General features: G+C 44.3%; 1 protein-coding gene across 3 annotated transcripts in view; it reads right to left on the bottom strand.

Moving 5' to 3' along the window:
* The window catches only part of PLPPR1 (phospholipid phosphatase related 1), a 261,329-nt gene that overhangs the window by 148,044 nt on the left and 94,028 nt on the right, over nucleotides 1–19,257 (bottom strand). For 2 of the 3 annotated variants that reach the window (XM_090038881.1, XM_090038882.1), the window contains one exon: nucleotides 5,464–5,572. In XM_090038881.1, the coding sequence (XP_089895007.1) occupies nucleotides 5,464–5,526 (63 nt within the window). In that variant the 5' untranslated portion in view covers nucleotides 5,527–5,572. Of the gene's footprint in view, nucleotides 1–5,463; nucleotides 5,573–19,257 lie in introns of those variants that run through there. The other variant, XM_090038883.1, reaches the window with a different exon arrangement.

Here is a 19,257-nt window from a genome sequence, read left to right as displayed (position 1 = left end):
GTCCTCCCTGGTGATGACCCCTTCTTTCCATTGGGTGTACGCCTCCTTTTTAGCAAAGAGACATTCCCGGATGCTTTTGGTGAGCCACGGAGGCTTGTGTGCTCTCCTGCTCCCTTTGACCCTCGTTGGGATTACCTTCCTTTGGGCTCAGAGGACCTCCTCCTTAAGGAGCGACCACTCTCCTTGGACATCTGGCTCCCCTCCCCTGTGGGACCTCAGCGCATCCCCAACTATCCTCCTTAGCTCGTTGAAGTTTGCCTTCCTAAAGTCTAGGGCTGCTGCCTACCCCATGCCTTTGCCACCTTGCGCTGGATGGTAAATTCCAGCAGGCGATGATCGCTGTCGCCCAGGTGGTCGAGCACCCGCAGCCCCCTCACCAGGTCATCACCCATGGCCAGCACTAGGTCTAACAAAGCGTCCCCCCTGGTGGGACTGTGCACCTCCTGGGTTAGATGGAGGTCCTGCACTCTGCCTAAGAACCAATGTGAGCGGTCAGACCCAGCTGACTGCTCCTCCCAGCAGGTATCTGGGAAGTTCAGGTCCTCCATGACTACCACATCTTTAGCCTTCACTACCTCTGTGAGCTGACTTAAGAATTCCTGGTCAAGCTCTTCTCCCTGGTTGGGAGGTCTGTAGTAGACTCCCACCGTTAAGTCTCCCCTCAACTGCCTTGTACTCTAACCGAAAGCACCTTAGAGTGCCGCTCCTCTGACTCCTTGCTAATTGACGAGGACGTGTATTCCTCCTTGATATAGGGTGCCACCCCCCGACCTCTCCTTCCCATCCTGTCCCTCCTGTACAACGTATAGCCCTTGACATTCACCGCCCAGTCATGCGTAGAGTCCTACCATGTTTCCGTGATCCCCACTATGTCCGGGCTGGTGTCAGCCATCAGGAGGGTGAATTCCTCCTGCTTGTTTCCCTTGCTACGAGCATTTGTGCAGAGGCATTTGAGGCCTCCTGTGGATGTGTACTGCCCCCCTAGTCCCAGCATTACCCTGGCCCCCATTGCTTACCTGTTCGCTCATTTCGCTTGTTGGTCTGGACTGGGCTGTAGTTGTGGGTGTTGTTTGGTCTGGCAGTCTGATGTTTCCTTAAAAATCAGCTATTGGTATCAGCCCCAAAAATCTCTATTGGTGCACCCCTAGCTACAAGCTCTGCACCGATGTTGCAGTGTCCATGGCAGAAGAGAAGGGGTGATTTTCTGGGGTGTCACCGTAGCCACAGTTCCTCATGCGGACCAGCAAGGGAATACCTAACTTATCATTGTTACAGGGTACCCGACATACAATATTCAGAAATAATAAATGTTTTTGCTCGATCTGAGCCTTCAAGAGGCCGAGAAGCGATCTGCTTGGCAAAACAAAATGAGACCTGATAAGGTGCAATAAAAAGGATCAAGCAAGATAAACTACCTGGAACTTTTTAAATACAGACACCCACATTTGATAAGTGACTGAAAATGATTTTAATGAATCTTTATTTAGGTTTCAAATCAGCTTTTAATGTGACATGGCTTTTCTAATTGGGAATGGAAATATTAATTTAGCATTTCTGTCATTTTATATTAAGTACTGCATGTTACTTCTATATTATGAAAAAGTTCAAATTCTTAATATAAAAGGATATTGGAAAAGTCTAGTATGGAGCATAAGTTCTTACACTGCACCATTCATCTTCAGGTCAGGCTTTATAAAAATGGAATGCTAAAAGAAGTTAGCTGAGTGGAGAAAAATGAGATTGAGAAAATGGATGTATGAATAACCACAGAAATTATGAAACTGTCAAATCTTCACAGATCAATGCCTGATGATATTTAAAATGTCAAAACTGTTTGCATCTACTGTTCTCCATTGCTGTTATCAAATTCTATTTTAAGTTCCCTTAAACAAGGCAGCATATTGAATAGTAGCTTATCTGTTACCAAAGACCTGCTGTATGAAGCTTTAAGAGAGCTCATCTATGAAGTGAAAAATCAGTTTTTGCATTAGGGCAAGTGTCTCAAACATTTTGGTGGATGGGCCTCATCTCACTCAGAGGTTACTGGGAGAAGCACTGGGTTTCAGAAAAAAAGACTAGGAATTAGGACCAAGGAAACCAGGGTTGTATAACTGACTACCACTGACCTGATACACAACCCTGGACAAATCACTTCAGCTCTGTTTTCCCCACTGTCTATGTTGCCTGTTTGGACTGTAAGCTCAAGGCATGCAAGGTGGCCCTTGTCTCTCTTCCTAAGGCATACTACAGTCTTTATGGCTCTTGGTCTTTTATAAAAAAAAAAGGTCATATAAGGTGGGCATAGGGTGCTTTATGGCTGGACAGGTCACAATTAGTTGTACTCATGGATCCCTTAGATCATGGGTTTTCAACCAGGGGTACGTGTACGCCTGGGGGTACTTTGGAAGGCCCCAGGGAGTACATGGCAGTGGCATGGAGAAGCTGATGGCACTTCCAGTTTCGCTGCTGTGTGGGGGACCTCCCCCCGCACTCATTGACTGGCCGCCGGGGGTATCCCAACCAAAAAAAGGTTGAAAACCTGTGCCTTAGATGTAGTGTCTACTACATGGTTGCCATTGACTGAGGGAGACTCGACTTCATGATCCAATCATATCCTCCTCAGAGCAAGGAGAGCCCATTGCTACATGGATTTCTAATATCAGGGTCAACGGGGCTGTGTAGGGACTACCAAAATATAAATAACTGCAGGCTAGCCATCCTCCCATCTGCAATCACTTAACAGCTCCATTGATACAACAGTAATTTTTAACATGCAGCACATTACCATGGGAGCATGCAGTGACTTTGTACCTGTCCTTGGTGTTGACGCAGCAGCTGGAAAGCAGCACCATGCAGCCAGCCAGCTCCTATGGATTAAGGGTACCTTTACGCTTCCCTTTTGGAGAGACCAAGCCTACAAAGGCTGTCTAGCATAGGACTGGCTAGTTGGAGTGGTCCAATGAATTCCCACTGAAAAAGTCTCCTGTCAGCAGCAGCTTCACTGCAGCTTGAAAGGCAAAACGCTTTTAGCGGGGCTTATTAAGAGATATGGTCACTTCTAAGAATGAGTGGGCTGATGTCAATAGTCTCTGCCTTTCCTGTGGGAAATTACATTCCATTTGCCATTTACAGTTATAATACCAGGGATAAATGGAAAGCGCCTTCAAAGTCCAATTCCACAAGGTTGGAACTGAAAATCCATATCACTTTACAGAAAGACAAACAGATACCTCAAAAAAGATGTACAGTAGATTATAGCACGACCCAGTCTCAGCCAGTGTCAAAGCAGGAAACATCCACTAGAAACAATGCTTCTCTGGCTTTGCTTCTTCAATAAAAATTGACTATTATTATCATGTCTAGCATGCAGAAGGACAGGGAAAGTATGCTTGGACAATGAACAATGCTCTTTCTTTCCTTCTGGGACTTGATTTATTTTTATGTCCATGTCAGTCTTGAGTACAGGAAGGCCAATTTATAACTCTATCTGCAGTGCTACCAAGCAGACTCATCATTCACACATTTAGAGAGCTAAAAATCTGCAGGTGATGGTTCTTTCAGGCTATAAATTTAAAACATCTTATTTCCGAGACCACCCCCCCCTTTTTTTAAAGGATATTTGGAATAAAATAGTGGAAGGGATGAGTGTACTGGTGAAAGATGGATCTCCTTCCTGCTTGTTAGCTTAACTCCTTCTAGTTTCTCCTGGAAACAGAGGCCTACTCCTTGTAAAACTGGGGATTATGCTAGCAATAAACCCTTCAGGAGCACTGTAACACACAAGCTGAAGGTTAACTACAGCTTCAGTTACTGTGGCATTCATTAGACACAGTTTTCTACCATAGTTGGGCAAGCTAGGACGTAGTACTACAGTTCTGTAATGATTTGGTCAAGTCTTTCCATTGTATTTGATTAATCATCCCTAAAATCTACGTGACTGTATTCCATGCAGAAGGGAGGGCTGATTTGCACACAGCCGTAATCTTCACTGAGTATTAAGATTCCTTTTCTTATAGAGCTTGACCAACATCTATTCAAGGCACAAGAGAGGTATTCACCGGCTTCACTGCTCCTTGGATCAAACTGATCTGGAACTGGACTGTGGTTCTGGGGCACCAGTGTATGAAAGTGCATGCGACTAAAGGAGTACCACCCTAGCACAGATGGCACAGTGCAGAGGGAAATATGGATGAATGAGGCTAGAGGCACTTGCTACAATCCCATACTCTTGTGCGCATTTTTTACTCCCTCTGAGGAGACAGCCATCTATGAAGTCTTTGCTTTCCAGAGACCCGATCCAAACTCTACTGGAGTTTCAAGTCTAGCCATTGGATTGCAGTAGGAGCTTGCTCAGACCCATGGATGACAAGGACTCAGACAATAGGCCTTCTAGCCTAGACCAGTGGTATGCCCCTGTCTCCTTTGGGAACCATCACAGACCTAGTCATAATACAGCCCATGATGTTAATTTCACAATTCAGGGACAATGGAAGGCATGGATATTAAGGATCAAATAACTGTAGGTGGCAAAAATTTCCGTGCAAAAAGCAAAAACAAACCAGATCCATTCCCAAGGTTAGGAGGACTCTTTCTACAGACACTTGTATTTGCTTGTTTTCTTTGGTCACTGCAGGAAGCACAAACTCAATAGAGTAAATAAAATCAGCACATAAGAACCAACTAGGTGGATAGAGTTTTTCTATCCTCAGCCAGCAAAGGATCTGATTGGATTTCTCCCTAGATGGGTAATGAATGAAGTAGCATTTATGTCACGTGAGGAAACATTTCCCAATTCCACTCTCTCGTTTAAATAGTAGAAGGCCTTTGCCTGACTTGCACGGGATCATTCACTTGAGTAAATGCCTCCTAACGTAAAAGGGTTGGCCACCAAGTCTACAGGCTGAGTAGAGCTAGACTGTGACTTTATCCAAAGGCCTGAATGCAGTTCCTATGCTGCACCATGTCTCAGCAACACCTTTATATATAGCAATTCCTCACCCATTTCATCTTGGCTTAAGAGAGATTTTAGTAGCCAATTCCTGTTGGACTACACCACCAGTGACTGTTGAACCTCCTTCTCACCTCAGCTGTGGTAGCCAACAAATGTGAATGGGGCTAATGCTTTTTTCATTCTCTACTCATGTATATTTGAGACTGTACCATCTGTTCATTCTTGTGAACCTGGATGCAAGGTCCGACTAACCCAGGTAGCACTGCAATGGCTAGGAGGACTACTACTTGCCAACACCCCACTGTTGGAATGGAATCTCAGACACAAGCTAGTCCTTAGCCATTATGCTTTATTAAAACTGGAAAGTTGTATTTGCACATGACTAATACAATTCTAGTCATTCTCCTTTCTTTACCAAAACAAGACCTATTTTACAGTTGCTCTAACTGGTTACCTCTCATAATCACAGAGTTCAGCCAGTTTAATCACTGGCTTGGTAAACTAGCACTTACTTCGACGAAGATGAAGCATGGGATGATGGAATAACTTCGCTGGGTGTTGTTTCCTAAAGCCATCTCTCATCACACCGCTCGGGGTTGCACCGTCCAAAACTTTACTGAGCTGAAAGAGACAAACATGGTACATAAATTACACTTGATTGCAAGTCCTGCTTTTGATACAACCTGGGAAATCTGATGTACATCATGAAGTGCTCACATTAACAAGCAGAGAAAAAAAAATGAACATTACATTAGGAGGTAGACTGTCATATAACAATCTTCAAACAAGTGTTGTGGGGCACTTGGAACAGCCCAGAAGTTATGAATGCTACTCAGACAGTGTTCACCAGGTACAGGCCTGACATGTATTACTTCCCTCACAAAGCACTGATCCAATTGTGACCAATTTTGTTCCTATTTTGCTCCTTGGCTATTGCTACTATGCACTTTTTCCTGCCCAGATCAAGCTGTGAGATCACAACCTAGCCCAGAAATTTCTACCCTAGTTCAAAATGGTTTTGAATCAAGGGGATTTCAGGCCAAATGCGAGTTTCACCTTCACATTTCAAAGTAGCAGTAAATTGGAAGCAACTACTGATATGATGAAAAGATCTTGGTAAAACACAGCCTCGCCAACGGGACACTAAAACTCACTCTGGCAAAACTACTGACTCCAAGAGAAGCAAGCCCTACAGAATTAACACGGCAGGACTGGGCCCCACTTGCATAGTGCTTTTGACCTAATATAAATTAATACATTAAATCACAAAATCCTTGCTGCTTAGCATTACTTTGGACTGCTGATGTTTTAATTAAATGTAGCCTTGTAACAGCCAGCTCTGAGATGTTTACTCTTTTCACTGCATATAATCTATGGAGAAAGATCATAACTCTGATGTGGGGAAAGCATATATGCTGTTGAAATGTTTTACGCATCAAGCAGCCAAGTGAAAGAATTCATATGACTTCACAGAACAGCGCTGGGCAGCAGTATAAACAAAAAGCAGCAGCAGTCAAACTACCACTTGCTGTTGTACACTCTCCTGTAGAACAGTCCAAAGAAATGGAAGAAGTGGAAATTCAGCTTCTCTCACCCTACCTCTAACCATGCAGAGAAATAGCAGCAGTTTAGGAGAGACACAACACCCTCCACTCAGCACCTTGATTCCACAAAGGCTCGTCCATCTAAATTACCCAATAGCTAAAGCTCTGTGGGCTTTCTTGAGGCATATATAGGAGGTAAGAGCCAGATTCAGCAGCCTCATTCTCTTCAAATATTTCAGAGGATGATGCCAATTAACCGACACAAAAATAGGCTCCATATCACCAGCCTCCTCTGGGACAGGGATGACCAGGCATTGAGTGGTGGAGGTTGTCAAAGTAGTTCTTTCCGACTACTAACTAGAGCTAGGCAATTTTTGGACATTTTTTAAATTTGATAAATATAGATTCAGGTTGCCCAAAACATGTTGTAAATTAATTCTTGTTTGATCCTCTGAATTGTTTTGATTGAAGTGCACACCACAAAAACATTCTGAACAAACCTGAAATATTAAGGTTTTGATTCAAAATTACTTTTTGCTTTGAATTTACCATTGTTTTATTGAAAAGAAAATTTAAAACCTTAGAAAAGCTTCAATGATGAAAAGAAAATAAATGTTGGATCAAATCTTAAGTGCCCTGAAATTAAATTTTGATTTTCTGAAAATTTTGAAAATGTTTCATTCCAGATCAACCTGAAACAATTTTCCCCCCCGGCAGTCAGATTCTACTCCACCTGCTGGACTTATGCATGTTCCCCCTTGCTGGTTTTCTGCAATTCACTTTTCAAATCATATAGGAGTGATGTTGAAGCCATGATGGTCCAGAAATTATACAAGAGGCAAGGATTTCCTAGGGCAATATCTTCTGTTGGACCAATAGTATAGTTGGGATACAGTCCAATAATAGATATCCTAGGACTTCTTTGCATCTCCCATCAGTTTTAAGGAAAAGATGACAGTGTGTTGCAAAAGCAGAGGCATTAATTGACTTTCAGGAACTTGAACAAGGTAGAATGGGATTGTACTGAGGTAATCAAGTCCACTTAGATGCCTAATAGGTGGAATAAAATCTGGCCTCTAGTTGTTTCAGTATCAAAAGTGAACTTAACATGAAGTTATTCACACAGTTCTATCCTTAAGATAGTACATGGCATGAATCACTTCTGCTCTAAATGGCACTTGAGATTTTCAGTGATCGGTTAAGGACAAAGAAGTATATTATTATTACTGAAATCTTGCCCCAGGAAACAGTCAGCACCTTTCTTGCAATTGTCATGTTGCAATCATGCTGGTTCACTAGAAAAAAAACCCTCTAATATTTTTCCCCAGATCGTGGCAAACCCAATCCAGAAATAATTGGGTTGCTCTGTGATTTACGACCTGCCTTTGGTCCCAATAAGTTCAAGTGGAGCACCACAAACCATTTCAGGAAGGATATGAATCGTACATGTTAAGCAACTGATTACATTATAAGAAAGTACATAAGGGTCCTTCAGAGGAATATTCCTTTGCCTATTTACAGACCAGCACCATTGCAATGTCTTCATAAATATGTATTGTTGTGGCTATTCCCCCAAGTTTACTGTTCAACATCACTGCATGTAAGACAATAAGAGCTTTCCAAAAAGTATGTGCCTAACCTGTCAGGTCTTCTCCTGCATTCTGGCCTGTACGTGTTGTTCTAGAACAGGGGTGTTCAGCCCCTGGTCCACAGGCCAGATCCAGCCTACAACTCAAGGTCATCTGGCTCATGAAGCTCCCCACAGGTCCATGGGGAACCCTTCAGACCATGGCTCTGCATGCTAGAAGGGGTGTGCAGAGCAGTGTGGGTCCAATACTGGCACCCAGGGCCAGAGAGAGGCAGCATGAGGTCACAGAGCCCCAATCCTGGCATGTGCGGCTGGATGAAGGTGGTGCAGGGCCCCAGAGTCCAATCCAACCTGCAGACTAATCCTGCACCATTCATCTGATCCACAAAAACTAACTGTTGAGCACTACTGCTCTAGAAGTAAAAAGAATTAAGGAGCCAGATCTAGCTTCCAGGTATTTCTTTTGTTATGGAGGACTTCCCATTTATCTCACAGCTGGCATAGCACTCCACTAAGACACAATTTGTCACTGAATATGGGTCAAGGGGCAGAAAGATAATTGGACTGTACCACAGGGTTCCTTGGGGCCTTTAACAGCAAGCAGAAACTACAGCAGCCCCTAGGTTACTCCCATTATGCTAGGCACAGATCAGCTTAGAGTATCAAGAAGCCATCACCAGATCTCAGCATTGGAGAAAATCTGGGTTTACATGTATGCCCATCTCTTCCTCTCCAGCAAATCTCAGTACAAAATGTCCAACCAGAGCTAGAGAAGATAACAGCTTTAATAGGCATCTGGTATGGCCTTCTCCATTTGTACCCTATTTTGGCAGTTTGACCGGATTTTTAAAGGAACTTATGCTAGTAAAATTAGAAAGACATATTTTGATTCCACTAGCTCTGACCTTTCCATTCCTGGAGCTTGAGCAGTGCAATGAGGGGAGATTTGCTCAGACATATTCCATGCAATTAAGGACCTGCATGCTGGGAATATTAATATCATCTGGAACCCTGGTATAAGGTGCCTCTATTCTTTAAACAAGGTAGAGTGGCTGGATAATACAACCTTTGTGAATGAATTAGCATTAGTTAGTTTCCGTCTTGCCTAATTTACCCCACATACATTTTCTGAAAGCCCTTGAACTGCAGTGTAAGAGGTTACAGTCTAGCATCTCCTGGGAAAACACACAGATGGATGCAATATACATAAGTGAATTGAAAATTAACTAAAAAGACAGTCAAGAAAGGAGGACTATCAAGGCGACTTCACAGGCTGAAAAGGTTTTATTACCTCAAGCAGCCGTCTTGGGAAAGGGGGGCAAAGGAAAAGAGAAAATTCTAATAAATGGAAATCTGCTAAAAGGAAGATTTTTGCAGGAGGATTTTTAAGTCAAATTCAAGTGTGTTCTAAAGCCTTTTCACAGAGAAAGAGAAATCTGTAAGAAAAGACAAAGGAAGCTGAGCCTGTCTATTGCTGCTGCAGTAGGAGATAAATTGCAATGCTCTGTGTTTACCAGAGCTTAAACTAAGAAACAGCGACTGCATCCTTCAGGGGTTCTGATTATCTCTAAGCTTTTTCAACAAAAGCTTATGTAGGCTAGACTGAACATATGACTTGTCTTGCAGTCTTATATTTTAAAAGATATTTCTCTCAGAAAAATACTTTGATGCTTGTAAAAGATGCTGAATCAATAGCCCTGGAAAACAAAAGCCATACACACAGAACAGGTAGTGTTTAACTAGGTTGAGACTGCACACACTCCTGCCATACCTAATGATAGGACACCCCTTTTCTTTTGGCAATTAGACTCTGAATGTTAGAGATCACCTCTGGGAGTGATATGGTGGTCCAATTCTTCTGATGTGCCCCATTGGTTTCACTAGAGAAACTCCACGCTCATTTAGCCTGTGACATCCTCCTCTGATTGCCATCAGAAGTGCTGTTGTTTGGATTTGTTTCCTCTGTGCGATTTGTTTCCTCTGTGTACCTCTTCACTAAGGCCAAATGGGGTTTGCCAGACCTGCGTGCCCAAACACTGAACATTAGGGATCACCTCTGGGAGTCGTATAGTGGCAACTGAATTATTTTTTTTCTGTGCCATGTAGTGTAAAATGACATAAGAGACCGAAGGTCCTATAGTAAACAGCCCATGAGCCCCATATAATGTCAAGCAGGATTCCCTTTGTGAAATTAAAAAAAAAGCTAAATGAAGCTCAGATACATACCCATGGTCATAAAATAAGCATAATAAAGAGACAATGGGCAACACTTTCAAAAGCAGCTAATCCCATTTTCAAGAGTCCATTTGATCCCTAAGGTCTTGCCTACACACCCTTAAGTTAAAGTGCTTTAACTATTTCAGTAGAACTAAAGCATTACAACCCCCTTAGCCCATATAACATCACATTCATTGATTTTTTCAGTTCAAATGTTTGTTTTATATTAGTAGAAATGTTCTCAGCAGAAGTAAGGACTTCAAATGCAAAATTCTGCTGATTTAAATATCTGTTTAATGTTGCATGAAAAGCCTGTGAGGTTTGGGTGGTAGTTTAACTCAAATTACTGCAATTTTGGAAAGTGTCCCTATTCACTAAAGAATGGTTCTATTTACTGCAAAAATTCTTGAAACTTTTCTTACTTCCCACGAAGGACTGATTTGTAAAATGAAAGACTCCTTTGCCTTCTGCACAATCCCTGACAATCTGATGTGGAGACTAATTCCTCCCGGACCCCAAATCTGGCAATTAGTCTAGCACAGGAGTGGTCAACCGGGAATATGCATACCCCCAGGGTAGAAAGGCCATAGGGGGTACGTGCAGGTGGGTGGAAATGAAGCGCATGGTGCTGGTGTCTCCCCCAGTGTGTTCCCACAGTTCTCCTCTTATCTGGGGGAGAAGGGGAGGAGCACACTGGGCGCCGCTGGCTCCACACAGCACACCACAGTACCTGCCCGACACCTTTCCTGGAAAGCAGCAAGGCTCTGAATGGCGGAGGGGAGGGGAGTGTGCTTCTGTGCCCGCTTTGAGGAGCAGGGCCAAGGGGGTGAGGGCAGTGGCGCCCCCTGCAGGCCGTACAGGTGCCACCCGGTCAGCCAGACTGGGGGGCTCGCATGTGGTGGCCGCTGCTGCTGTCGCCACCTACTGCCTCATGCCGCCGCTGTGCCTGTGTCACTTTCCCATGGCTGGTCACCCACGCGGCTCCGTGGGCTGCTGACAATCAACACACCGTTGGCTGGGTGTGAGGCCCATCAGCAACCCGCAGGGGAAAGCATCGCAGGTGTGGGGGCAAGTGGTGGTGACGGTGGTGGCATGGAGTGGCGAGTGGCAATGGCACCGGCGGCTGTCATGTGCGACAGCGCCACTACGCAGCTGGCTCCCACACTTTTCCCTGTGCTCAACACCAGCTCCTTCCTTGCTGGCGAGCAGGGGGCCGTGGTTCTGCACTGCCCCCTGTACCGCAGGGGTGGGAGGCACTAGGTGTGAGTGGGCATGGGAGCCAGCCAGGGCTGGGGGAGGGGGGGCAAGGCCAGCGCCTCCCGCTCCATCCCCTCTATCATGGCGGTGCTCCACCACACTGCCACCTCCTGTCCAAAACACTCTGATTGATGGTTTCAGTAACCAGAGTGCTCCAAGAACATCATAGGAAGGCAGGCAGGCAGACTAAGCCCTTTATTATATGAGAACACAGTACAGAAAGCTCCGAGGATGGAAGATAAAGATGGGAAGGAAACGTAGCCTAAAAAGGGCCATCATAGCTACCTAGCCTAGTCTTCCTTAACTTCACATCTAGACCAAAAATGCTTTAATTTTGATTATAAAGTACCTCCTCAGAAGTGCTCCAGGAACCTCCAACTACCACCAAAGCCTACTCCTACATAACAGAATTCATTCCAGTGTTCAACCTCCCCCACCAACTAGGAAACTACATCTCGCTGGAAACCACTCTCTCTTTAGCTTCACCTTCAGGCATCAGATCCTGTGCATGCCACCAGCAAAGGAAAAAACCATTCCATCCCACCTCCCTCACATCCATGCAGTCCACATCATAATCAATTTAATCAGAAATAAAAAAAACAAAAACCCTAACCCAAGCAGAGGGAATAATGCCAGCAACTCCATGAAGTCCACTAAGGACTGCTACTGCTATCAGTTTAACATAAAAAACCCCCCACTCAGATGTATACAAAAACAGAACAAAGCCCCTACAGAGACAGAAGGCTAACTCTCTCTTTGGATTCTTTAAACAGCACTTAAAGTGAAATATAAATGGTATTTAGGCCTTGTGTTAGCTATCTGAGCTCAGGCAGTGAAATCTTAACTTACTGAGGTCAATGCCAGAACTCCTAGAGTTCCAACAGAGTTAAGATTTCATGCAGGAGAATTCCCTATAGAGGTGCACTGATATATCTGTCACATATCGGATCAGCACCAATAAAAGGAAAATTAACATTATTGGCTATCAGCTTTTTTTGGCTAATGTAGCATTCACTAATGCCACCAATAAAAGGCTGCTTGGGTAAACACAGCCACATGCATGCACGTGGCCAGGAACGCAGCCTGGCAGCTTCAAGAGCAGCACTGGGGGGGGGGGCATGGGGGAGGCAGATCAAAGCCCACACCGGGGGGTGGGGGGTCAGGGGCTGCCCACCCATGGCAGTGAATGGGACTCCAGGGCCAGGAGTGGGATGGAGCCATGAGCAGCTCATTCAGAGGGCATGGGGGGATGGGAGAGTAGGGGGGGAGCCCTCCTGTAGCCATCTGTCCCAGCCCTACTGCTGCCTGCCCTGCACAGCTGAGGCTGGCACCACCCCTAACCTTGAGCCCAGAATGGGCAGCCTGGGAGGGCACATCCCCCCATGCCTTGCCCAGGAGTGCATGTAGTGGTGGGGAGCCACCCCCCCTCCCCACCACCTCTCCTGGATAAGCCACTCATAGCTCTGTCCCATGCCCTGGGCCAGGGTCCCATTCACGGCCCTGGCTAGGCAGCACCTGCCCCAGCCCTACTCCCTCCATCACCATGGTGGCCTTGATCTGCGCTCCCGCTTCCCCTCCACAGACTTATCTGTAGGACACTGCTCTCCAGGCTGCCCAGCTGCATTCCTGTAAATCAGCTATTGGATCAGCATCAGTCGATATAGCTGGTCAATAATCAGCTATCAGTATCAGCCAAGAAAATCTTTATCAGTGCATCCCTAATTCCCTGGAGAATCCAAACACAAGTGTGCGAATGTCTGCAACTAGCAAATACAAAGAAGACTTTATGGAAACAGCAGAAGGGACAAGCTATTTGAAAGTCAGTTGAACAATTGGAAGGACAATTTTAAGCAGTCACGCCACTCAGGTTTTTAAGTCATCTTGGAAAGGCTATTTCATATTAGGGATGTGCTTAGATCCTTATTAAATTGTTCAGCACATCTCTCAAAGTTTTTCCTCTGGTGTGACAATCCTTAAAATAAATCACAAAAACCATGTATGGAACAGCTTTATGCTCTAATTGATAAAACTCCTTTCTCTTTCACCAGCAGGATTATCTGTGTGTGGTATAAATGAGGGGGAAGCAGATTACAAGACTGGTTAGAAAATACTTTTAAAATATCAGGTGCTCTTTGTAAAAATACCAACAAATTTATCATACAACTCAGAAGGCTGATTCTGCTTCTAGGTTCCAATTAACAAAGAAAGCTAAATTAGTCCAGCACTAATTTTTAATTAGAGTAATTTCTAAAATTTGAACAGCCGTGCATGTTCACAAATAGAAAGAGGGAACTATTTCTGGCCATTATCCATTCATGTGAAGGCACTTGATCTTAATTTAGACTAATTAACGGGGCTTGAAAACTTCCACGAAACAAATGGGACATGCAAGCGCTCGTTTTTTTAGCTGCTCATTTCTTTGCTGTAGTTAAAGCTCTACCTATTTTTAAAGTAATTTGCAAAAATGGAATGGTAGGTGTGGTCATTCATTATGGAGTAATTTGTCAGAGCATGGGGATGCTCAGTTCCTCAGCTAAGTGGCACAGCTGGCCTAGTGAAATTGTATCAGTTTACAGGGTATATAGGCAACCAGCTCAGGACTCAGTTCTGCAACTAACTGCATCCACATATGGTCAACATGGGGTTGGGAGAGGTACCAAATGTGATCCTCCCTTGAAAAACCAAAGTAATGTTACCAAGGGAGAGTTCCATTCTCATATCATTGGCTTCCAAATCAAATTTACCCATCTAATAAATTAAATGTTGGGGCCCCTGTTACAAGTGACAGCCTGAACTCAAACCAGAATATCAAAGGGTGTTCCTTGTCTCTCACAACATGACCCTGACAGATTCTCTGGGTCAAATTTCACCCTTAATCATGGCAATAAAATTCCATAGCTTTCAGCAAGTTTGCAAAGGTGTGGCCTAGGGCAGCCCTCTGCCTTGCTATTGGTGCTGAGTCAGCAATTCTGTTGACAAAGCACCAGAAGTGACAAAATCCACTTGCAGCTGTCCTGGCTTTTGAGAGGACGAAGCAGTTAGAGAGACAAACAACCTAACTTTTCATTCTCTCATCAGCAAATCCAACTGTGAACATAGTAGGGAGCAGGTCTAAGAAGCTAAATACTGTCAGTCTTCCACGCTGCACCATTTAAGGACAGTGAGCAGAAGAGTTAGAAAGCCGAGTAGGTGAATCCAAAGAGTATTGTCAAGAGATCAGGATACCTGTTTCAGAAAAAATACGAAATATTTCCATATGTTCATTTCTGGTAGGAGGCTAGAGATTTGTAAAAAATACTTGGGTGCTTTCATACCTACTTGTTTTGGCCAAGACAGGAATGAGAAATGTCAGGGTAAAAGCTGTTCTGACATTGCCCATTTCTCTGATGCCAGAGAATAATGCATATCACATCAGGAAGCCTCTGCATTTCTGCTCAAGTCAGTTTATTACATTGCTTTGTATCCCCTCCTACGCAGACCCTATTTGTCTGGCTTTTCCTCTGTATCTTGTCTGACTTGTCCATTATCAACCATCTGTGACAGGGATGGTTTTATGTGGTTTCAATGCAGTTTCCACCCTGTAGAAAACCTGAGATTTCAAATCTCTTTTCTAGCCAGAATCAGAACAAAGAGGCAACATATCCAAAAATTAAATGATCAAAAAACCCAAACAAAAGCCTCCCAAAACCCTTTCATTTCAGGTCATTTTGGATTTCAAAACCCTTTAATGTTTTATATAAAATAAAGTCAAGTGTAATTTCATGATGCACAATATTCACGTTTCTCTATTTTTTAAACATAAAACTTCATCAAAATGATACAACTTCACAAACAAAATCCTGTTTGGTTTAAAATAAAAATCTTTTCTTCATAGAGAGCCATCTCATTGTATTTCTGCCAACCAGTTCATATTTACACAGGAGTCCAGGGTCATGGATTTCTGCCTGGGACTAACCTACAGTTTGGTAGGAGCACCTGTCAAATCTCTCTATCAGATCTGAAGCCTGCTTCCAGCAGACAGAGTTCAGCATACATTTTAGAACAATTTGTGACCAAACTTATACTCGCTTTTAGCAGCCCCTCAGGTGGAACAGTGGATACAATCTAACCTGAACTGGCCAACTAAAAATTCCTCAGCGTATAGAGGGTTCCAGGTTGTAGCCGTATTGGTCTAGAGGAAAAGGCAATCAGGACTCATAGTAGAGATGATATCTTTTACTAGACCAACAAGATTTTTGCAAAAAAATGTCCTTAATTGCAAGCTTTCGAGCATAAACACCCTTCATCAGACATTGGAAAAAAGATTGTAAAAGTTCTCCTGGGTAGAAATGAAAGTTCGTATTTCATAAGATTACAATAGTCAATAGACGGAAAACTCCTTTGGGCAGTCAGTTCATAGCTGGTATAAAGGCTCTCACCTCCTATTAGGATCTGTGAAGATGCAAATTACCTTGAAACAAAGGCAGGTGCAGGATCTCACGTTTCAGGTGGTCACAGTTGCTTCCTGCTTGGGAACATATAAAGATTTAATTTTTTTTTAAAAATCAGCTAAAATTCAATATCTTCCGTGTGTCAGGTATCCAGGTTGTACCCATAATTTGTCTAGAGGAAAAGGCAATCAGGACTCAATCAGGATAGAAGAGATGATATCTTTTATTAGACCAACAAGATTTTTGCAGTGCATAAAAATTCTTGGGTACTGTAAATCCTAAGCAGCTGGTTCTAACACCCACTGCTCCACTCCAAGGACACAAGGGATACAGGAAACATGCTGTGGCTGGGATAGCGAGCACCTGAACTTTGCTGATTCTTTCCTGACCACTTTGACCACTTCTCAGTCAGGGAAATTTGGGCATCAAGGAGATGAAACTCCCTGATAGTGCCAAAAGCAAAAGTTGAGCCTCTCTTTTGAAGGAACAGGCCCTGTACAGAGCCCCTGAGCATTTGTTTCCGAGTTGCTCCTCAGGCAGTGTGCATTTCAGGCCTTTTTTCACTTTGGGGGACCAGTGCTTTCTGGGGTAAGAGTCCACAAAGGTAAAGGAATTTTGGAGACTTTAACAAAAGGACTCCGTGAACAGGCAGAAGCAACGAGGACAGTCTGCAAGCAGTTTGCTGGGAGCAAGAGAAAAAGGAAGAGGAACCAGGCACCAGATCCTGCTCTGGGAAGGTAACTGAGCCAGGGTTGCCTGTGTGTTGCATGCAGGGATGAAGTCAGGAAGGCCAAAGCACAATTGGAGTTGCGGTTAGCAAGGGCAACAAGAAGGGTTTTTACAAGTATGTCAGCAACAAAAGGAAAGTCAGGGAATGTGTCGGTTCTTCACTGAATGGGGGAGGCAACCTAGTAACAGATGAGGAAAAGGCTGAAGTATTTAATGCCTTTTTGACCTTGGTCTTCACAGGCAAGGTCAGCTCCCAGACTACTACACTGGGCAGCACAGTTAAGAGAGACAGTAAGCACCCCTCAGTAGTGAAAGAACAGTTAGGGACTATTGAGAAAAGCTGGATGTGTACAAGTCCATGGGGCCAGATGCAGCGCACCTGAGGGTGCTAAGGGAGTTAATATGTTTAATATATTACAGAGCTGCTGGCCATTATCTTTGAAAACTCATGGTGATCAGGGGAGCTCCTGATGATTGGAAAAGGGCAAGTAATAGTGCCCACCTTTAAGAAAGGGAAGGAAGATCCAGGGAACTACAGACCAGTCAGCCTCACCTCAGTCCCTGGAGAAATCATGGAGCAGATCCTCAAGTAATCCATTTCTAAGCACTTGGAGGAGAATCAAGTGGTCAGGAACAGTCAGCATGGATTCAACAAGGGCAAGTCACACCTGACCAACCTGATTGCCCTCTATGATGAGATAACTGCCTCTGTGTATGCAGGGAAAGTAGTGAACATGATATACCTTGACTTCAGCAAAGCTTTTGATACAGTTTCCCACAGCATTCTTGCAAGCAAGCTGAAGAAGTATGGGTTAGAGGAATGGACTGTAAGGTGGACAGAAAGCTGGCTGGATAGTTGGGATCAATGGGTAGTGATCAATGGCTCAATGTCTAGTTGGCAGCCAGTATCAAGTGAGGTTCCTCAGGAGTCAGTCCTGGGGCTGATTTGTTCAGTATTTTCATTAACAATGGGATGCACTGCATCCTCAGCAAGTTTGTGGATGACACCAAGCTGGGGGGGTACAGTAATAAGCTGGAGGGTAGGGCTAAGATTCAAAGCGAACTAGACAAATTGGAGGATTGGGCCAAAAGAAATAACATGAGGTTCAACAAGGACAAGGACAAGTGCAAAGTCCTGCACTTAGGACAGAAGAATCCCATGTACCACTACAGGCTTGGGACCAACTGGCTAAGTAGCAGCTCTGCAGGAAGGGACCTAGGGGTTACAGTGGACAATAAACTGGGTGCGAGTCAGCAGCATGCCCTTGTTGCCAAGAAGGCTAACAGCATACTGGGCTGCATGAGTAGCAGCGCTGCCAGCAGATTGAGGGAAGTAATTATTCCCCTCTGTTCTGCACTTCTGAGGCCACTTCTGCAGTACTGTATCCAGTTTTGGGCCACCCACTACAGAAAGGTTGTAGACAAATGGGAGAGAGTCCAGCTGAGGACAACAAAAATGGTTAAGGGGCTGGGACACATGACTTCTAAGGAGAGGCTGTGGAAACTGGGCTTATTTAGTTTGAAAAAGAGAAGACTGAGGGGGGATTTAATAGCAGCCTTCAACTCCCTGATGGGGGGTTCAAAAGAGGATGGAGCTAGACTGTTCTCAGTGGTGGCAGATAACAGAACAAGGAACAATGGTCTCAAGTTGTAGCAAGGGAAGTTTAGGTTGAATATGAGGAGAAACTCTCCCTCGGAGGGTGGTAGAGCACTGGAATGAGTTACCTAGAGAGGTGGTGGAAGCTCCATCCTTGGAAGTTTTTAAGGCCCGGCTTGACAAAGCCCTGGGTGGAATGACCTAGTTGGGGCTGGTCCTGCTTTGAGCAGGGTGTTGGACTAGATGGATTTCTGAGGTCACTTCCATCCCTAATTTTCTACGATTCTATGACTCCCTCCAGGAGCCACAGAGCAGATTTCCAGAACCTGGCTCCCACAGCCTCCATAGAAAGGAAGAAGCCAATCATACTGGAGAGTAACTTGTAGCTTTGCCAGAAAAAAGTTACACTGAAGATTTAAATTGGAAAATAGGCCAAACTTCTTTGAGGATAATAGACCAAAAGAGCTAATGGATTGTAAGGAGAAGAAAAGGACCAATTTGAATGGTCTGGAACCAAGCAAACAAAACCAGGTAAACAATGAACACAAGTTCCACTCTGATTAAAGAAAACAAATAACTACATTAGCGCACAGTATTTCTTGGCAGTCCAGCCCAGAAGTTTAATTTGTACGTGAGCATCTTGCACTTCTGCCATTCTCAGATTCACATAGGCAGGGAGATGGCAGAGGCACGGTGACACTTCAGGTCCTGGGCTGAGAAATTACCCTGCCACATCTAGTTCAGTGCAAGACCACTGAGTAAGCCTACAAAAGCTTTTAGCTGTATTTTATATTCACCTACTTTTATCAGGTTTGTTCTAGACAGGCCTTCCCCATTCTGGGACTAGATGCAAAAAGCTGTGGGACACTGGGAAGCACACATTATCCATGCTCAGTGAAAATGGGGATTTGTTCCTCCCTTATGGCTTGACCATGTCAGAAGGT

The sequence above is a fragment of the Crocodylus siamensis genome, chromosome 3 (assembly GCF_052110815.1).
Source record: "Crocodylus siamensis isolate JL-2025a chromosome 3, ASM5211081v1, whole genome shotgun sequence".
Lineage (NCBI taxonomy): Eukaryota > Metazoa > Chordata > Crocodylia > Crocodylidae > Crocodylus > Crocodylus siamensis.
This window is presented reverse-complemented; position numbering and strand designations above follow the sequence as displayed.